Here is a 19,161-nt window from a genome sequence, read left to right on the forward strand (position 1 = left end):
GATCAACCTACTTTGAGTAACTGATGAAAATCACCTCAATGGGCTCACCTGTGCGAACATTTGCAAAGGGGGTTGAAAAGAACCAATAAAAATATTTCAACTTAGATAGTTTTCGGAATATGAATTAATGCATAAAAATTGCAACCATAAATTTAATGGTATTGATGGTGATTTAAACTTTTAAAAAAATCCGTACCCAAGGAGTAAAAAAAAGCCTTTTTTCTGGCGTGTGTGAACTTCAAGAACTTATTTGAACCTTTCACCTTACAATCCGTTAGTTCATCAACCTACTTGGAGCAAAAAAGTAGAATTCCTTTTTTGCATATGAAAAAAAATGCAAAACTTTTTTTGTAAAGTCAAGTGTGTAATAACAATTTACACCACTAGCCACAGAAAAAAATTTTATCGCCAAAACCGGATTTGACTTTGTAATTCGTACCTGGAATCGTACCGATAACGTGTGTCATCTGTAATGAATAGTCAGCTCATACAACAATAAAAATTGGTTCAAATTTACATTAACCAGAAAGCAAAAATGTCCACATCCAAATTCGTGACAAAAGGATGGAAAGATATTTTGTGTGTCTATTCAATTAACAACACACAATCATGGGCGCCGGCAGGGGTGGGGGCTAAGGGGGCCAAGTCCCTCCCCCCCCCCCCTGGAATTTAGACTAGAGTAGGAAGAAAATAAAAGTGTAACAACTAATCAAAGAAAAAGAATTTCTTATTTTTGTTTTGTCTTTAAGAACTGCAATGAAACATGTTCCGAATCAGTTCAGAATTTAATTCAATTCTTACATTTTTAGATTAACTCAATATAAGTCATTATTTATCTATCTAAAGGAGACCGAAACCGGAACCTGATGTAGAAAGTAGAGTAAATACTCTGAAGGGCATTCTTATGCCCTAGTAATAGTGCGACAAGCTTGACAAAGCCTACCGCATTTTGGTATTAATAAACAATGAAAGTTTTATATATATACAGCGTCGTGCCCTAACAACAGTCAGTTTGGTCTTGGTTTTTGCTCATGTTTTGTCAAGCTAAAAATGTAAGCTTATTTTTTGATTATAGGAATTTTGCTTGCTTTTCTTTCATAATAATGAAACTTAACTTTTAGCTTAAACCTGAACGAGAATTTAGTCAAGATACCAGAATTTGTGAATTAAAATTATTGAATTTTATCAGAAAATTCATTTCTCCTCCAATCTCCGCTATTCTGGTATCTGCCCCCCCCCCCTGGAAAATTTTCTGCCGATGCCCTTGCACACAATAAACATGCAAAATGAATAATTTAGTTTAGGATAAACGTCCTTTAGAGCCTTGCTGGCGTATAGGGCGTCTATTTGACGGATCAGTTGCTGGGTCTTTTTAGAGGGACGAGTAGTAAGCCTGTCACCCAACCTTGCTCCAGCGGGGACCGATTCCTAGGCCCTGTATTGCCAAGCAGAACATCGATCCACTTTGCTACCGCAGGAGTAATTTAGTTGCTTATTCTTAATTTAGATCTTGTCCATCTGTTTATAGGTTTGCTTACTGAAAATGGGGAACACGTCCAAGTATAATTTTTTGTTATTATTATTTTGGGAACCTCCTTATATTTAAATACAGTTTAATTCCTAAACATAACAGCCTTGGGTATTGAATATTCACGATGTATAACATAATGGAATTTGTAATTTTTAGCTGTCCTTAGAAAGTAGCTTTATGTTTGTCTTGTAGAACTTTGATTCTTGGACACATTCTTTTTCTCCCATTAGCAATTCAATTAACTTTTTTTAATGTTCAGATAAAGTCAGTGATAAAACTAAAGTTATTGCTAACAGTTAAATTAACTTTACAGACATAGCATAAGCGCACGAACAATGAATGCATTTCCTTGTGTATGTTAGCTTATGTTAGTTTACGACACTAGTCTGGATCTAATTATAAATGTTAAAAGTGTTGTTCATTCTTGTTTGCTTAAGTCCGGCTGAATCTAGGGAAGTGATGTCCAGGTCGCCATGGCATATTCTGTTGTCGATTATTGTTCTTAAAGAAGAATAGTAGGTTACTCAGATAATTGCGCAGAAATTTGTTTCAAAGGGGATTGGTATGGAGAACAGAGGAAAAAGAATATCAAGACTTCGTTGATGGCCTGGGTCTGAAGACTCTTCCTGAGCTTGTCACTGGGAAACCCATTATTTTGTATTGTATTTATATTATTTCTTTCAGTGTTTGAAATCCAAATCGGTAACTAATTTGGCTGAGGCTACAGCAGACCCGGCTCTTGAAATGAGCTCAGTGCAGATGTCATTTCAGCATCATCAACAGAATGACATTTTTGAGAATTCTTCTGAAAATAGAGGACGGCATCGGCATAATGATGGCGATGAACCCCATGTCGAATAGGATGCATATTTAAGCTTTTTCCTTAATTTTAAAGTGAATTTTACTCTATCTCAAATCACATGGTTCCTCAAGTTTAACCTTGTGCTTCTTCCAGTGATTTGGATGTGGAAAATCCGAGTGGTTATATGAAATATTAGAACATTAATATTAGTTTATTCTCTCTAAATCCGAGAATTGGGTTATGTGAAGGACTGAAGCATTTTCATTTTCGACAGATATTCCCATTGCTTTTGAACAAGTGAGTTTAAATTTTAGACTAATCTGCTTCCTGTATATCACGTAATATAGGCGATAAAAAAAGGGTCCATTATTCTCCAAAAAATGTATCAGTTCGTTTCCTAGTTATAATTATCGCGAATGTGTCAACCATTATTGCTGACAATTGCTAAAGCTTTTTTTGGCGCGAAAATATAAATCTTGACAAAAAAAATTTGCAGTAGTTGTTCGCGAAAATCCGGGATTTTGCGTGAAATTCGTGAGTTAAACCCATAAATATAAAACAGGATTCTAAAATGGTCAAAAGAAATAAAAATCCACAAAATTTTCATAATTACAAAAAAAAATACACTCAAAACTGTTTAGAGACTGGGTAACACCGCAGCAATAGTTTGTAATAGATAAAATTCACTCATAAGACTCACAGTGATTTGTATGTGGACATTTCAGACATATAGGCTTCAACCTAACAACTGCTAATGGCGTAGAAAATTAAAATGAGTTTTTTGAAAATATGTATGAAGTCTAACTTTTCTGATACTGAACAAATAAAAAGCTGTCTTTCATGAAAAACAAAAAATTTAGAGGATATAAAAAAAGGATGAATCACATTAAGCCTTAAAATAAAAATGATACTTCGAATTCTAAGTTTTACCATGCGAAAGCCAGTTTTTTCATATTATTTTGCGTTGCTATGACCCCTCTAAGGGACCTATAAAAAAATGTTCTAAAGAAATTGTGGACAATATCGGAGAAATCAGATAAAAGTGTCATTTTGGACACGTTTAAAGGGGCCAAAAAGTTAAAGAAGGGTGTTATATCTAAACCCACTGAAAATAACAATTAAATATGAAAAATTGAAGGCTTATTGTAACAACTCAAAGGTGGACGGACGTGCAAGATGCGATAGTCATCTATCCAGCCGCCGGGTTGGTAGACATTAATTAATCCGCAATGTTCATTAATTTCTCAGGGTTTGTTGTCAAAGGGCATTAAAATTTAAATAAAGCAAAAGCTATGAAACTCAAATGAGTTCTGGAAGGAATTTTTCTGGAGCTAAAACTTCTTCATCGTAAAAAATACTAATCTGAATGCAAACTTGAAATTCAGTTTCGATTGATCGGCGTCTTTGTTTACATTTCAACGTGAGGTAGTATTGGAAGTAGAATACTTTGTCTCTACCATATCTTTCTGAGCTCAAAGAGTCTTTTATTGTAATGTAAAGGCGATAGTTTTGTTTTAGCATTGAAGATTATATTTGTATAAAGGTTTTCCTAGGCATAGCTTATAATTTGTATGGTGATTTATCTGTGAGCTTCCATTTACTATATTGTAAAAATGTTTATTTTAATTTCCTTAACTTTCTTTCTACTAATTATTTTTGTGATTATCTTCTGGCAAACATCCTTATTATAAATATAAAAATAGCAACGTCTCTGTTTATTGCTTACTTTAAGGTCAAGATCAAGGTATCAAATTGGTTTGCAAGAAATCCTTACCAAGGCGCTCCATCAAGCCATAAACAAATGTGTGAACAGGTTTAGCAAAAGTGATCCCTCAGCAAGGGCTCCTTTGAGTTGAGTTGCATCGAACAGTTGAATTCTTCAACACTTTTCAACGCAAAAGGCTTTAACTTAGTCGAGAATAATGTGTCTGCTATGTTTTGTTTTCTTTCTCTTTTTTTTTTTTTTTTTTTTTTTTTTTTTTTTTTTTTTTTTTTTTTTGTCATATAATAGACGGTTGCAGAAGCTTGGGGGATTGCTCATTTGACCACATATTGAATGTTAGTGTCTTTTTGTGGGCCAAAACCGATCTGGGGCAACCACCCGTATCGCAAACAACCCCACATGGTTGTGTTCATGGCCCCAACGTCGAAATTCCCAGCAGCAGTTTTAATCAGAAAGGTTTAAAGGTCAAAAGAGTGCCTCCAGGGCAGAAATGGATCGTGTAGTTGCAGTAGTAAGTCACAAAATTTTGCAAATATCCCATATGAAACAAATGCTTGATGGATTCGTCTTAAAAGAAATGTGGGCATGTTACACCTTGCTGAAATTAGAATCATGCAAGGATTTTCAATAAGAATCGTTGAAGGTCTCAAATCGATGCCCTTCAAACACCCACAACCCCAAATTTAAAAACCTCTGCATGTATTTCATGACTTACGATCATTTCGGGATTGATAAAGGTTTTATTCCAAATGGGTTAATTTAATCATTGAGACCGAAACGTGACTACCAGAAAACTAAGCACACCAAGTACATATTTCACAAATCAGATTGGGTTGTCATCAAAGGTAGGTACTGAATGTTTCTGAGCTTGCTGATTACAAATTTAGTGCTATTATTCCAATATCGACTTCGAAAATCAAAGCACACTGAACACACAGTTCATAAATGGGTGACACTTGATACCTTGTTGGTTCCTAAGTAGGGTCATTTGGCCCACATCCCCTTCGACCAAACACATCCTGTCCAATCTTTGCACATATAAACCTGCTGTAGCTCTTGTGACTGATGATCATTCAGAAACTATTTAGGGAATGATTCTTAACTATTAAATTTTAATCAGTAAATACTTATGGTTGCAGTATGACAGTGCCAAATTATTTATTAGGATTGTGGAAGCTTGTCGGCACATTCTTTGTAGCCCCCCCCCCCCATCTTTAAACTCAAAATCCTAGCCTCACTCCTGCCCCTTCCCTTAGCTACAAGTGTACATATAAGGACATTTAACACCCTCTTTCAATCATAATTTATGAGTTTTCTCATCATTAACATTGCATCGTGACTTATTAAACAAAAACAGACTTCATCTTTCACTAATGGTGTTTCCACAAATGTTTATATATATGGGCTTCTTGGTCAGTTGACTGCAATTTTTAGGAAAGTAGCTTAAAATAGAAGTCCTAAATGAAAAACAGTTCTTAAACATTTTATAAATAATGGTCTATTTCCATCAAGATTGGTTCTTGGGGGTTTATCAGCTTGCCAATTACAGATATATGGTTAAAAGGTCTTATAGATGTCAAAAACTAAAACCTATTATTTACACAATTCACAAAAATCCGAGCCATGCAAAGATTTTCAATATGTATGATCCGAGAGTCCAAAGTAGAGCACTTGGGCCCGGCCCCTTCGAACAGCCTCTCCTCTCCCAACGTCACATACGTAGGTATAGTACCTCTTCCAAATCATGATTTTCTGGGGAATGTTTCTAAATTGCTCTACGTTTTATTACTAAAATCCATTAAAACTGCAACATGGGTGTCTTACTTAAATCAAGGTATACTAAGTAAATATTTCACAGATGAAGTTTTATTTCCAGTAGTTAGTTATACAAGTGTGTCTGAGCTTAATGATTACAAATCTGAGGGTAATAATGCAATTTTAGACATCGTAAATCAGAAAAAAATGAAATACATATTTCGCTAATAATGGAGATGACAGCCATATTTGGCATTCTAATCATGCAATGATTGGGTCTGTGCCCCCTCAGAAACCCCTATCCACAAATTTGCCCATAGAAGCATAATCCTCTTCAAATTCATAATTCTTTAGAGAATATTGATAGATTATTAAGTATTTAGCAAAACATGCTAAGTACATGTTTTGCAGATGCTATTTGGTTTCGAAAATGGTTGATATTTAGAGATAACTGAGCTTATTGATGACAAATCTCAGGTTAATACTGCAATTTAGACACCCAGTATGATTATTTATTACTCATTGGTTGGCTCTTACGTAAGTTGGTAATTAAAAAGCTAAGAGATTGTTGATTAAAAAGCTGAGGTTATTCTTAGACCTTGTTGAAACTAGGGCAATGCAAGGATTCGATTGGTGGCTGGAAGGCCCAAAGGGGATCCTTGATTTCAAACTGCCACTGACAACATCGGATAGATAGACATTTTCTACCTTTTTTGACTCATGATCATTCAGGATTAGGATGGTCCTAAATGATAAAATATCGATAATTAAAATGTCCTGCTTTCTGCTTATTAGCCTATCATTCCAGATTGATTGTAGTAAGTTTTATTTTCAATATGATTTGATTATAACTGTTAAATAAGATAACATCTGACCGGGTCCATTTTTTTTTTTTAGAAAAACCAACTTGACCTAAATTAATTACTTAAATCGTTGGGATCAGCTGGTGATAAATATTCTGATCTTTTTATCCACTCTTTTGCTCCCAGCAAATATATAAATAATGACAGAATCCCTCCATTTAATTTGTCACAATTATCCCGAATCGCGTTTTGGAATTGTCGCAGAGTGCTTGATAGTTTTGATTTTCTCTCCACTTTCCTTTGTAGTAACCGCATTGAAATTCTAGGACTATGTGAGACATTTCTTAGTAATAGTTCTTTAGTTGGTACATCTGGGTATAGAATAGTTACTATAAATAAGCTGATTTCTGTGATTTATACCAAGAGATGGAGTTTGAATCCTTGATTGTTGAAATTATATCTGGTAAAGAGAAGCTACTGTTATGCCTGTTTTATCGGTCTCCAGGATCAAGTGCCTCAAGTTTTATTGGTAAGTTGAATTATCTTGCGCAACGGTTGAATTTTAGGAACCAGAAAATAGTATTTATGGGAGATTGTAACTTAGATTTAGGACTTGCGAATTGAGAGTCACAAGCCTTAAGATCTCCGCCTGTAGATTTACTGACTACTATTTTTTCTACAGGTTAAGTCCCTATATTAAGAAAACCAACATGCATTGGTAAACAGTCTGCTTCAGTTTCAGATAAGATATTTACAAATTTTAGTCTATATTCGAGTTACATCGTCTTAACTGATGCTTCGGATCATTTTCTCCTATTCGATGAATTTTTGACTAACCGGGGGAAATCAAGTATAAATTCGAACATAAAAGTAAGATGGACTATTGATGATAAATCTATAAAAAATTGAAGAGCCACATTAGGTTGTACCGATTGGAATTCAGTTTATGATGAAACGGACTCAGACGCAATGGCTGTTCTATTTGTTGAAAAATTCTCATATGCTCTTGAATCTACCTGCACTTCTCCGGAAAGACACTCTGGTAGGTATGCAACATCGAAAAAGCCATGGATCACGCAAGGATTACTTACCAGTATTGAGCACAAGAATATGCTGTTTAGGCAATTTATTGATAAACCTGATGAATTTGGTACCGAATTCAAAAGCTATAAAACACTTTGACATCCCTGCTTAGGAAAGCTAAACAGGCATATTACCATGACCAGTTTCAAAAAGCAGAAGAATCACCGGTGAAGACATGGACTCTAATAAATGAATGCATGAATAAGCAAATAACCAACACATTTCTTAGACCATGATGAAGCCAGATAAAACACTTTCAAAATCGCAACAAGAAGTAGCCAACACGCTCAACGATTTTTTTGCAGGTACTGGAGAAGCAACCGTAGAGGAAGCTTATGACCGGTCAACTATCTGCAGAGATAATTACAAAAAATAGCTACCTTCGTCATCTAGCTCCTCTATGCTTCTGTCACCAACTGTCACTGGAGACGAACTCCTGAAGATTGTGCAAGTCATGAAAATCACTCACTCCGAAGGTCCAGGTGGGTCGTCAACTTGCCTGATCAAGAAAACCATGGATTTCTATGTCAACGTTATCGCATACATCACCAATTCCTGCTTTAAGAACGGAATCTTTCCCACTGTTTTCAAGCCGGCGACAGTTATACCCCTCCACAAATGTAGCGACCCCAAGCAGCCTTCGAACTACCACCCTATCTCTATTCTCTCTGGTTTTTCGAAAATTACGGAGCGTTGCATCTAGAGCAGAGTGATGAATTATCTGACCAAGTCTAAGTTTTTATCATGCATCAGTTTGTATTCAGGCCTGGGCACTCTACAGAGCATGCTATACTCGTTTTACTACACATGCAGTGGACCATGACGAAATACCAGTTACAATATTTGTGGATGCGAAGAAAGCATTTGATACGATTTGTCATCTGATTCTTCTGGGTAAGCATGACAACTGCGGAATAGAAGGCAATGCTCTCTTACTCATCCAGTCTTACCTTAGTGATGGGAATCACTTTTTGGATGGAGGTACAGTAAAATCGGTAAAAACCCCATGTTCTCAGGAAAGATAGGAGTACCGCAAGGTTTAATTCTTGTACTACTTCTGTTTCTAATATACGTTAATGACCTAATAGACACAATCGCGGGTAATGGACTTGCTCTACTATTCGCAGACGACACGACTAATACTGTCACAGGTAAAGATGAATTATTGGTAAAAAAAAAAATCCATCTTTCATAGCCTAATGAAACTATTGCAGTGGTTTGCTGACAACCGCATTGTTTTAAATTCATCGAAAACCCATTTTATCATCTTTTCTCGGCTTTCTCATGCCCTGCCGTCGCTTTCTCAAATATCTGTCTATTTTAACGGAGAAATTGTTTCCATTACTAGAAAGAAATCTTGTAGATATCTAGGTCTTATAGTTGATGAAAATTTATCTTGGAAGCTTCATCTTGATAGACTAAGGATTCAGCTAGGAAGGAATGTAGGGTTACTGCGGTATCTAAAATTTTACCTCCCCTTTCCTGCCCTTAAGTCACTTATTATTCTTTAATTCATTCTTATTTTTAATTATTGCCCCCATTGCTTATTTAAATACTTTTAAATCTCGAATTATGCCCCTTCAACGTCTTATAAAAAATGCCCTTCGTACATTTAAAGCATTCCTTCCTTCCCCATTACCACTTTCTGATAAGTCCCTAGATACAGACGTCCAACTTGCATAATTTTATGGTACCAGCAATTTTAGTGCTTGTGCTCGTCTGTCCTCAATTTCTTCCTAAAAACGTTTAACAAAGGTTGTCTAGTCAAATCAGGATTATTCAAATAGGCCTATTTATTATTACTATTCGTATATTATTTGTATAAGCTTTTGTTTGGTCTCTTGTTAAGTCAACACTAGCATATAGCCAAATAAGAAGAACACTATTTAATTTTGTCTTCAATTGTTTCATACTATTAGCTAGTAGGTCTGTACTTTCCTATAGGTTGCTATAATTACATCTTTCTCATTCCCTTTCAATATCTAAGGGTATAACTTAGCCTAGTCCTAGGCTACTCATCATTTTTATTTTGCCTTATTGGCATCATATTAGCCTATATGGTTAGCCTATTATGAGCCAACTGTTGATTCAGACAAAGCAAAGAATAAGGGCAGTCCCTCAAAACTAGCAAACTTACATATTGGCCTATAAGCTATATTTAGCCCATTCAGCAAAATGGGGCTATGCAGTAGACCTAGCCTAGAAAAAAAAGTATAGCCTATGCCTACTACTACCTTTTGTAACAGAAAAACTAGATTACTGTAGCCTACAATATTCACAGTAGAAAAAAACAAAAGAGAAAAAGCAAGAAAATAAGGATTATTTCTCCCAAAACGTGTAGTCTTAGGCTATGCTACTTAGGCTGGTAAATATTTACCAAATCATATAATTGAGTAACAACTAAAGTGAATAACATTTGATGTCATTTTTTATGCTGATTACAAATATAATAGTCATTTCTATTGGAAATGAATTTTAGCCCTTCCCCCCCCCTATATATGCCAATTCAGATTATATATTTCTACATTAGGGGGGGGGGGTAAAGTTTAAACTTACCTCACATTTACATCAGAAATAAAATTTGCCCCCAACCCCCCTAATGTAGAAATATATACCCGTAATTGGCATATATAGGGGGGGGGGTTAAAATTCATTTCCAATAGAAATGATCATTATATTTGTAATCAGCATACAAAAAGGCATCAAATGGTATATTCACTTTAGTTGTTACTCAATAATATGATTTGGTAAATATTTACCCATAGGCTACCAAAGTTAACTTATTGCATAGGCCTAGGTTTGATTTCACTAGGCTACTAGAGGTTATTTCTCATCAACAGTCATTGGTAAATTTCTTGTAGGCCCCATAATTTAGCTAAGATGAAAGTAAAAGCATCATTTGATGCCTTTTTTTATGCTATTTCATAATTCAATAATTACTTGTGGGGCTAATTGCACTTTGGGTAAATTTTTTGTTGTTAATATTATTGACTTACAAATAAAGTAAACATACCACTTGATGCCTTTTTTTATGCTCTTTCCAAATAGCCTATAATAATCATTTTTGTTGGAAAAGAGTTTTACCCCCACCCCTATATATAAATTCAGGGCATATATTTGCACATTAGGGAGGGGGATAAATTTTATTTTTTATGTAAATGACAGGTAAGTTTAAACTCCCCCCCCCCTAATGTGTGAATCTATACCCTGAATATATAGGGGTGGGGGCAAAATTCATTTCCAACAAAAATGATTATTATATTTGGAAAGAGCATAAAAAAAGGCATCAAGTGGTATGTTTACTTTATTCATAAGTCAATAATATGAACAACACAAAATTTACTGCATCTTGAGCCCTTAAAGGGACCCCAAAGGTATTTTATAAGAATAATGAAAGAGCATAAAAAAAGGATCAAATGGAGTTTTGACTTTCATCCAAGCTAAATTATATGGCCAACTGCAAATTTACCATGAAATTTACCATGAAATTTACCCACCTCCACCCCCCTACTGTGCAAATATATACCCTGAATTGTCAATGGCAAAGTTTTGAATCACAAAATTCAGTGCTATTTTTGTCAACAGCACTTGAAAAACTTGAAATGGTACAAATAAACTTTCAAATGGGGATTAATCCATTTATTTAGACTGTGAAAAAAACAGGTAAAAAAGTCCAGTTATTTCAATCACATACACAGTGACCATCTTCAGTAGAAATACTAAAATTGAAACTGGCATATTTATATACAACAAAATAAATAACTTCCGGTCATTCACAAAATAATAAACTTCCAGATTATTCACTAGACTATTTTCAGAGAGAGTTCATTCAAAATTCTTGATGTAAATTTTCTTCTTTAATCTTGCTCAAATGTTAAACAAATTTCCAATGAAAGTGGCAAAGCCTTCTGTGTCTTCTTATTGCAAACCAAATGTTGAGTTTATGGATGTTTACTGGGTTGGTAAAAACCAAGCTATATAGCTATATAGGTGATCAAAGTATATTTGTATAACAGGGTTTATGTACCTAATAAATGTTATAGAAACAATAAAATAACTAGGGCCATTCTAATATACTCATGATTTTTATTCAAAGCATAAATAAAGCAAAAAATATTCAATAGAATCCCGTCTGAATCAAGATAAACACATTGGTTCTGATGTGTATGTATCTGTTGAAATAACCATCCAATTTAATGATTCTAAAAAAGAATTTACAAATACTAATGTTTATTAGGCAAAAAATCTCTGCTTGTTGAGGGAATTTTAAACAAATGTATTTAGTTTTAACATATCTTTTGAAGTGTGCTGTGTGTTATGTGTTAAAAAGAAGTTTTATGGTAAATCTTTAATTTTGGATTTTGTCTTTAGTTTTGAGATATTATACACAGAAGATGGGAAGAACTAAATGTTCTAAGTGTGGAATTTCACATAAAAATACTGACAAGGACATAAAGTTAAAAGTTTTCCCTTCTGATGTCCAAAGGTAAGAATCTGTCTGGTTAGGTTAGGTTAGGTTAGGTTAGGTATCAGCTGTCTCTCATCCTCCTCTCTTTCTCATTTTTGACCTTTCTTTGTTAGTACTTTTGGTGCTTATCTCTGAATCTGTCACTCAATATAAGATAGACAGAAAAATAACAATTTACAGTAAAATATGAGAGGTAAGGATTAATCATCCCAAACCTTTTTCAAGGCTCTAACCGGCATTTTCCCTGTCAGGGATATCCTGATGAGGAAGATATTCAAATTTATAAAAGTTATATAATGAGTTCTCTGGGAGATCCATCAAAAAATTTTCAATTCCTTGTACGTTTGCCAAGTTTAAAATGCAACTTAAGCAGTCTAAATTTACATGATTTTTCTGCTGACCAATTAGGGGGGGGGGGGGAAGGCTTTCACATTATTAATGTACACACTCTGACTGAATTTGTTATGGATATGCTTCCACATTTTAGAATATACAATGAGAAGTCTTTAAAAAAAAAATTTGTCCTATCCACAGGTTTATAACCATAATAGTATTATACTGAGTCCTTGTTTTCATTAAAAAAAAATACAAGTTTTTTTACCTGAAAGTAAGGAGCAACATTAAAACTTAAAACGAACAGAAATTATTCCACATATGAAAAGGGCTGTCCCCTCCTCAACGCCTCACTCTTTATGCTAAAGGTTTTTATTGTTTAAAAAAAAATTGTGAGAAAGAGTCTAACTTTAGCATAAAGAGTAAGGCATTGAGAAGAGGACAGCCCCTTTTATATACAGAATAATTTCTGTTTGTGTTAAGTTTTAATGTTGCTTCTTACTTTCAGTTAAAAAAAACTTGTTTTTTTTAAATTTTTGACCGTTTATGAACTAATGTAGGTTTTGAGTGGCTTGCTGTACATGAATAATTAAAACAAAATTTACGTATTAATCTTACTTTCATTTGGTTAAATGGCTTTTTTGAAAGTTGTGTAGTTTTATTTACAAATGTTTTTATTAGTAATAAATACATGTATTTTACAAATTAACTTATGCTAAAGTTTTGAATTGTGTTCTAATTCTTTAAAAATGACCTCTTAATCACAAAGGCCATTAGTTAGAATAAATAGCTCTTATGAAAGTACTAAACAATCTTTGGCTTAAAGAGCAAGGTATTGACCAGGGGGTAAACCCAATCATATACATAATTATTTCTGTTCATTTTAAATTTTTATGTTGCTCCATACTTTCAGTTGAAAAACTTTTTTTTTATTTAATTTTTGATCTTGTTTTTTATAATACTGGGTAATCAGGTGCCCCCATCATAGCAATGTCTCTTCTCCCATGAAAACTTCCTCCATGGAAAGATCCTCCCACATAACCCCCGACCCACCCCCCTCCCTACTAGAAAAAATCCCCCCTGAAAACGTCTCTATACTTCCCAATAACCAATACTATATCTAAACATTGGGTAAAGCTCATAACTTTTAGCCCTCCCCCCGGGTACTTTGGGGGGTTGTCATCCTAAAAGACAAAGTTATTATATTTTCGACTATGCTGAACAAAATGGCTATCTCAAAATTTTGATTGGGTGACTTTGCGGAAGAAATTAGTGTGGGAGGGGGCCTTGTTGCCCTCCATTTTTTTGGGGCCAGATTAAAAGAGTACTAGAACTTTTAATTTCTGTTTGAATGAGCCCTCCCACGATATTCTAGGACCACTGGGTCAATACGATCACCCCTGGGAAAAAAACACACATCCATGATCTTTCTTCTGGCAAAAATACAAAATTCCACATTTTTGCAGATAGGAGCTTGAAACCTCTACTCTAGGGTTCTCTGATATGCTGAATCTGATTTTTTGATTTTCATCAATGTTCTATAACTTTTAGGGGGCATTTCCCCCTTTCTTCAGAAATCAGGAAAATTTCTTCAGTGCATAAGTTTTGATGGGTAGGACTAAACTTGATGAAACTTATATGTTTGAAATCAGTATTAAAATATGATTCTTTTGAAGTATCTATTGGTATCAAAATTCTGTTTTTTAGAGTTTCAGTTACTATTGAGCCAGGTTGCTCCTTACTTACAGTTCATTGCCAAAAACTGTTTGATTAACTTAAATTTAAAAAACATTCACAAAATAGGGTTTTCAAAGGAAAGTAAAGAGCCACATTAAACCAATAATGAGCAGAAATGAAGTCAACTAATTTTTCAAGCTCAAAACTACCACAATTCATCATCAATAAATATATAAAACCTAAAACAAAATAGAAATTAAAATAAATCATCATATTAAACTCAAAACTAGCAGAAACTAAGATGAGTAGGGCTGATTTCATCCATGCCTTCTTTAGACAATTTGCTATCCCTTAAATTTGATTTGGTGTGTCAGGAAAAGTGACTGAATGTTTTGCTCTTATGATCCAGTGCTTAGTTAATCAAAGTCATTAAAGTGTTATAAACCTCTTTTTTACTTGTATTCGGTTTTATAAATAAATGAAAAAAAACATGTATATGATATGATGAATGTGGCTATTTAGATGTGCAAGGCTGCTAGGGTTATGTTTCTTAGGCTTAAATGTTGTGAAAAATGACTAATATGATTTTACTCCTAAACAATGGTAATTTTTTTTTTCAAAATGGATGTTCAAAATCAGACTGTCCAATTGCTGAGTTATTACCCTAGGCTCAAGATTACCAAAGGGATAAGTTAGATAGTTAATTATATTTATCAATATGAAGGGGCAAGCCCAGGAAAATTAAAATCATTAAAGAAAATCCATTAAAAGCTGTAAGTGATGCTTAAAAATAAATGCTCCACTGTTCTTGTAGCTACAGGGTAACTTTAAAACACCAATTTTACCTTGTATTTCCTAGTGAGTATCTTATTTTACCAATGTAACCATGTTATACCAATTTTTTATTTTACAGTGATTTTACAACACTAGCTCAGATTCCACTTGCTCTTTACTTAGACAGTGCTATTGTGCTGTATATGATTAGATAAATTTCATTTTATATATTATTTAGTTGGTAAATATTACTAAATTGGAATTTTACCTTTCAGGTCTAATATCTGGGCAAATTTGTCGCAAAATCAAGAAGTACTAGCCATGTCACCGGAGACACAGTACATAAAAAAAATGTAGGATGTGCATTGACTGCCTGAAACCAGTTTTAGAAAGTTCAGCCAGAACATATAAGCAAGACCAAGTTGTATCAAAGCACACTAGCTCTTCTAATATGCTTGATTCTCAAAGGAATGATAAGAGATATTATGTTTCTTCACCCAGTGGAAAGTGGTCCAATCTTAAGAAAGAAAAAAACCAAACCATGGAGTAGCAAACCCAAAAGATAAACTGTGCCCCCCATTAACAAAGTGTAGAAGACAAATATTATGCGATTATGATGCAAATTTGCCATCAACCAGTGAAAGCTGTAATACTGCCTCCAATTTTGAACATGACCATTGTAATAGTCTGAAATCAAAAGACTATAGTGAAGATACATCAGACACAAGGATTGAGTTTGTGGATGTTGCCACATGTGGATGTAGACAGTGCAGTTCTTTGATGGAACAGAAGCTAGTTGGAGTCAGGTGTGTCAGACTTACAATTATGCCTCCAAAAATAATATCTGTATGATGCCTAGACTCCATAGAGGACATTTGTTGTTGAATAATATAAAAAAAAAATGAATTTCAGTCTTGCTGCCCAGGTTCTAAGTCACTCTGTTGCTAGTGCTATGCATTGTTTATATGCCACTAATTTTCTGGGCAAGGAATGGCAGAGAACAATAAAATTCATAAAGAACATAGACAAACTGTTTGATTTATTCAATTCGTCTTCTCTGTTAGATAAAAAACGTTTTAGGCAACCTTTGCATCTTTCAAGAGGAATGAAAAGGTCAGAAAAGTTTTGTTTTTTAGACAATGTTTCAAAAGAACTGTCAACTTTGAAGATCTATAAGTGTACAAGAAAACAAGACATTACAAACAGCGTGAAATTGTAAAAAGGATGATTGCTGAATATATCGTCACTGAAGGGACTGTCTACTGAAATGAGGGGCCTGGGAATTCAAAAGCTTGCCACCAGAAGATTAAATCAAGATTGCTTGGAAAACTTCTTTGGACTTATGAGAAGAAAAGGTGGTCTAAATGACAATCCTCGCGCATGTGAGTTTGAAAACAACTATAAGCAGGCATTCTGCTGCTTTATAACAATCCAATCCAAATCAGGCGCCAACTGTGTATTTGATGATGCAGTAAATTTAAATACTATGAATGCCTTAAAAGGACTGAAAAGTAGAAACAAAGAAAATGAATCAGTTAGTGAAGTCTCTTATGGTAACCCTGTGTTTCAAAACGATGAGTTCATTGAACAATTTTCATCATTAATGTAGCAAAATGAGTTTAATGCCACGGTTAAATCTTGGGTTTTTACAATATCAAGTGATTTTGACAAACGATCAGAAATGTTTGGTCTTAAATATGTATGTGGCTGGTCTGTTAAAACGTTTTTGGAGATACAAAAGTGTGATCAGTGTAGATTCAATTTTAAGAGCCATGACAACTTTGTAGGGCCAGATGATATTTTTATATATTATAGAGTATATGACAATCCATCTGCTGGTCCTTTCCATGGTTTGACTGTTCCAACTGAGGCTTGTTTTAATTATATAAAATCCTGTGAAGATCATTTTCTGAATACCATGAAAGTCTTTGGGTATCAAAAAAAAATAAGAAAAAAGATAGTGAGTCACTGTGATAGTTCTATCCTATTTTGTTCTGAAGAGGCTCAACAGCAATTCTGTAGGACTTATGTTGCTATGAGACTTCAATATCTAGTAAAGTTCAAAAATAGATCTCTAATTGAGAAAAAACAACAAGAAAGAAGTGTGAACAGACAAAAGTATAATAAAAAAAAAAATCAATATTGCAACATGCATAAGGCAGTTTTTTTCAATATTTCTAGCAGTGAAGTGGAGATATTTGGAGTATAAATGTTATTGACAGTCCATTTTTTGCTGCTTTTTGTTGTGACAAAAACTCTGTTTCTTGTCTTTTTTCTTGGTGTTTTGCCCTTTGCTGAGTTTTTCTTGTTACTACATCGTTTTGAAAATTATATTCTTGACTAAATTCTAGCTTGCTAGTAAGAGATGACCAATATTTTTTTTTGCCTTTTTTACCATCTCAAGAACTAAATTTTCTAGCAATAACATGGGGATATTTGGAGTTTAAATGTTATTAATGGTTGGTTATCCTAAGTCTATTTTTTGCTGCTTTTTGCTTTTTGCTACAAAAAACACTGTTTCTTGTCCTTTTTTTGGTCTTTTGCCCTTTGCTGAATTTTTCTTATTACCAGGTCGTGTTGAAAATTATATTCTTGACTAAATTCTAGCTTGCTAGTAAGAGATGAGCAATATGTTTATATATTTTTTCCAACTTCAAAAGTTATTTTGACTGTTTTTCATTGTTGGATGTATAAGTACAAAAAAAATAATTATGCAGGTAAAGCAAAGAGCTCAAATTTTGAAATGTCAATATCGGCTTTATGTAAGAAAAGACTCATACTCAAAAGTCGTATTGCTGCTTTCAATGTTCTAATGAAAAAATATAATCTTTATCCCTGCAATTTCTCTGGCAACAAAGTGGAGTTGTTCATAATTTAAATATTGTCAATGCTTATTTATTCAAAAGTGTCTAAATTTTTGGCTGCTTCTTGTTGTAGAAAAGCCTTTGTTTTTGGTTCTTTTTCTTACTATCTTGTCCTTTGTTCATTATTTTTTCCCAACCGAGGATTTTCAGAATTATTTTGTATACTAGATTATTCTTTTTGCTGATGTTTATTTATAGGTGATTGATTGTTTTGGTTTTGGTCTGTGCAAGTTTTTTTCTTTGGAAGATATATTAGCAAACTTATTATTTAGATAAATTTATTATTTAAACAAATAATATTATTTACACTGCAAACTTATTATTTACACAAATAATAAATTCAAATTTTAAGATTAAGGTAAAGGCTCTGAGAAAAGCTGGTCAGAAGTACTTGTCTGCCTTTTTCCGTTTAAAAAATTATTTTCGGGTGCTTTTCCTTGTAAGATGTATATTAGCACTCTGAAACTACAAAAAAAAAAAAAAAAATGGAATGTATACAAATAAAGGAGAGAACTCAAATTTTCGAATGTGGAAAATTATCTTTGGATAAGAATAGACTGTACACATAAAAGTTTTGTTGTCGCTGTGTATGTTCTTATGAGAAAAAGTATCCTGGATGTCATTTATTTCTAGCCAACAATTTTCTTGAGGCGAGTGATTATTTTGCTAAAAGCTGTTTTTTTCATAATCTTAGTCACTAAAAGTTTCCTTGGTTGTTGCCGTCGCTTCTGGCTTCTAGAGGAAATACATAAAATATTAGAGTCAGCATTATTTACCTTCAAGCCTGTAAGTCCAATTTCAAGAAAGTAAGTTAATGTATTTTAAAGATTATCAAAAATGTGAACAGTTTTTTTCTGCTTCGTTAGGAATTCCTTGGATATATATTCTCCATTAAATCTGTTAGAAATAGTTAACTGTTTCAATTCTGAAAGAACAAGTTAATTCAATGAACAGGCACTTGAAAACACATTCTATTAAAATAAGTCACTTTATTTTATTATCAAGGGCTTTGAGATGGTTCTGATACGCAAAAAAAATTTAGCGGATATATGTTTGATGTACATAGTACTGTTTTAATTACATTAGTAAATGAAAAAGAAATATAAAGTTGTATTATTTTATAATTGCCTTTTTCTTATACTACTTGACTGTCCATATAGTTTTTCCTCTCTTTTTTCAGACAAATTATTTTTTTTTGGATGATCAGTTATTTCCTGTAATCTGTTTTAGTGTGGCCATGAGGGGAGTATGAAACAGGGTTGTTAGAAGTTCAGATACGCTTCAAGCTGTTTTTGTTGAACAAGATGTAAAAGTTATTTTTTATGGATTTGTCTGAAACCAGGAAAGG

At 33.6% G+C, this 19,161-nt stretch overlaps 2 protein-coding genes across 3 annotated transcripts in view; one reads left to right on the plus strand and one right to left on the minus strand.

Moving 5' to 3' along the window:
* The window catches only part of mri (BTB/POZ domain-containing protein mrityu), a 45,637-nt gene extending 41,594 nt beyond the window's left edge, over positions 1-4,043 (plus strand). For both annotated transcript variants that reach the window (XM_089089675.1, XM_089089676.1), the window contains one exon: positions 2,216-4,043. In XM_089089675.1, coding sequence (XP_088945801.1) covers positions 2,216-2,392 — 177 coding nt within the window. In that variant the 3' untranslated portion in view covers positions 2,393-4,043. The remainder of the gene's footprint in view (positions 1-2,215) is intronic.
* A 7,133-nt stretch (positions 4,044-11,176) lies between these two features.
* The window catches only part of LOC148952220 (DNA repair protein RAD51 homolog 3-like), a 173,058-nt gene continuing 165,073 nt past the window's right edge, over positions 11,177-19,161 (minus strand). Inside the window, exon 3 of the mRNA XM_089089679.1 lies at positions 11,177-11,899. The gene's annotated coding sequence lies outside the window, so the exon portion shown is untranslated. The remainder of the gene's footprint in view (positions 11,900-19,161) is intronic.

This window comes from Artemia sp. Qi Xiang Cuo, chromosome 5, assembly GCF_049724085.1.
Source record: "Artemia sp. Qi Xiang Cuo chromosome 5, ASM4972408v1, whole genome shotgun sequence".
Classification (NCBI taxonomy): domain Eukaryota; kingdom Metazoa; phylum Arthropoda; class Branchiopoda; order Anostraca; family Artemiidae; genus Artemia; species Artemia sp. Qi Xiang Cuo.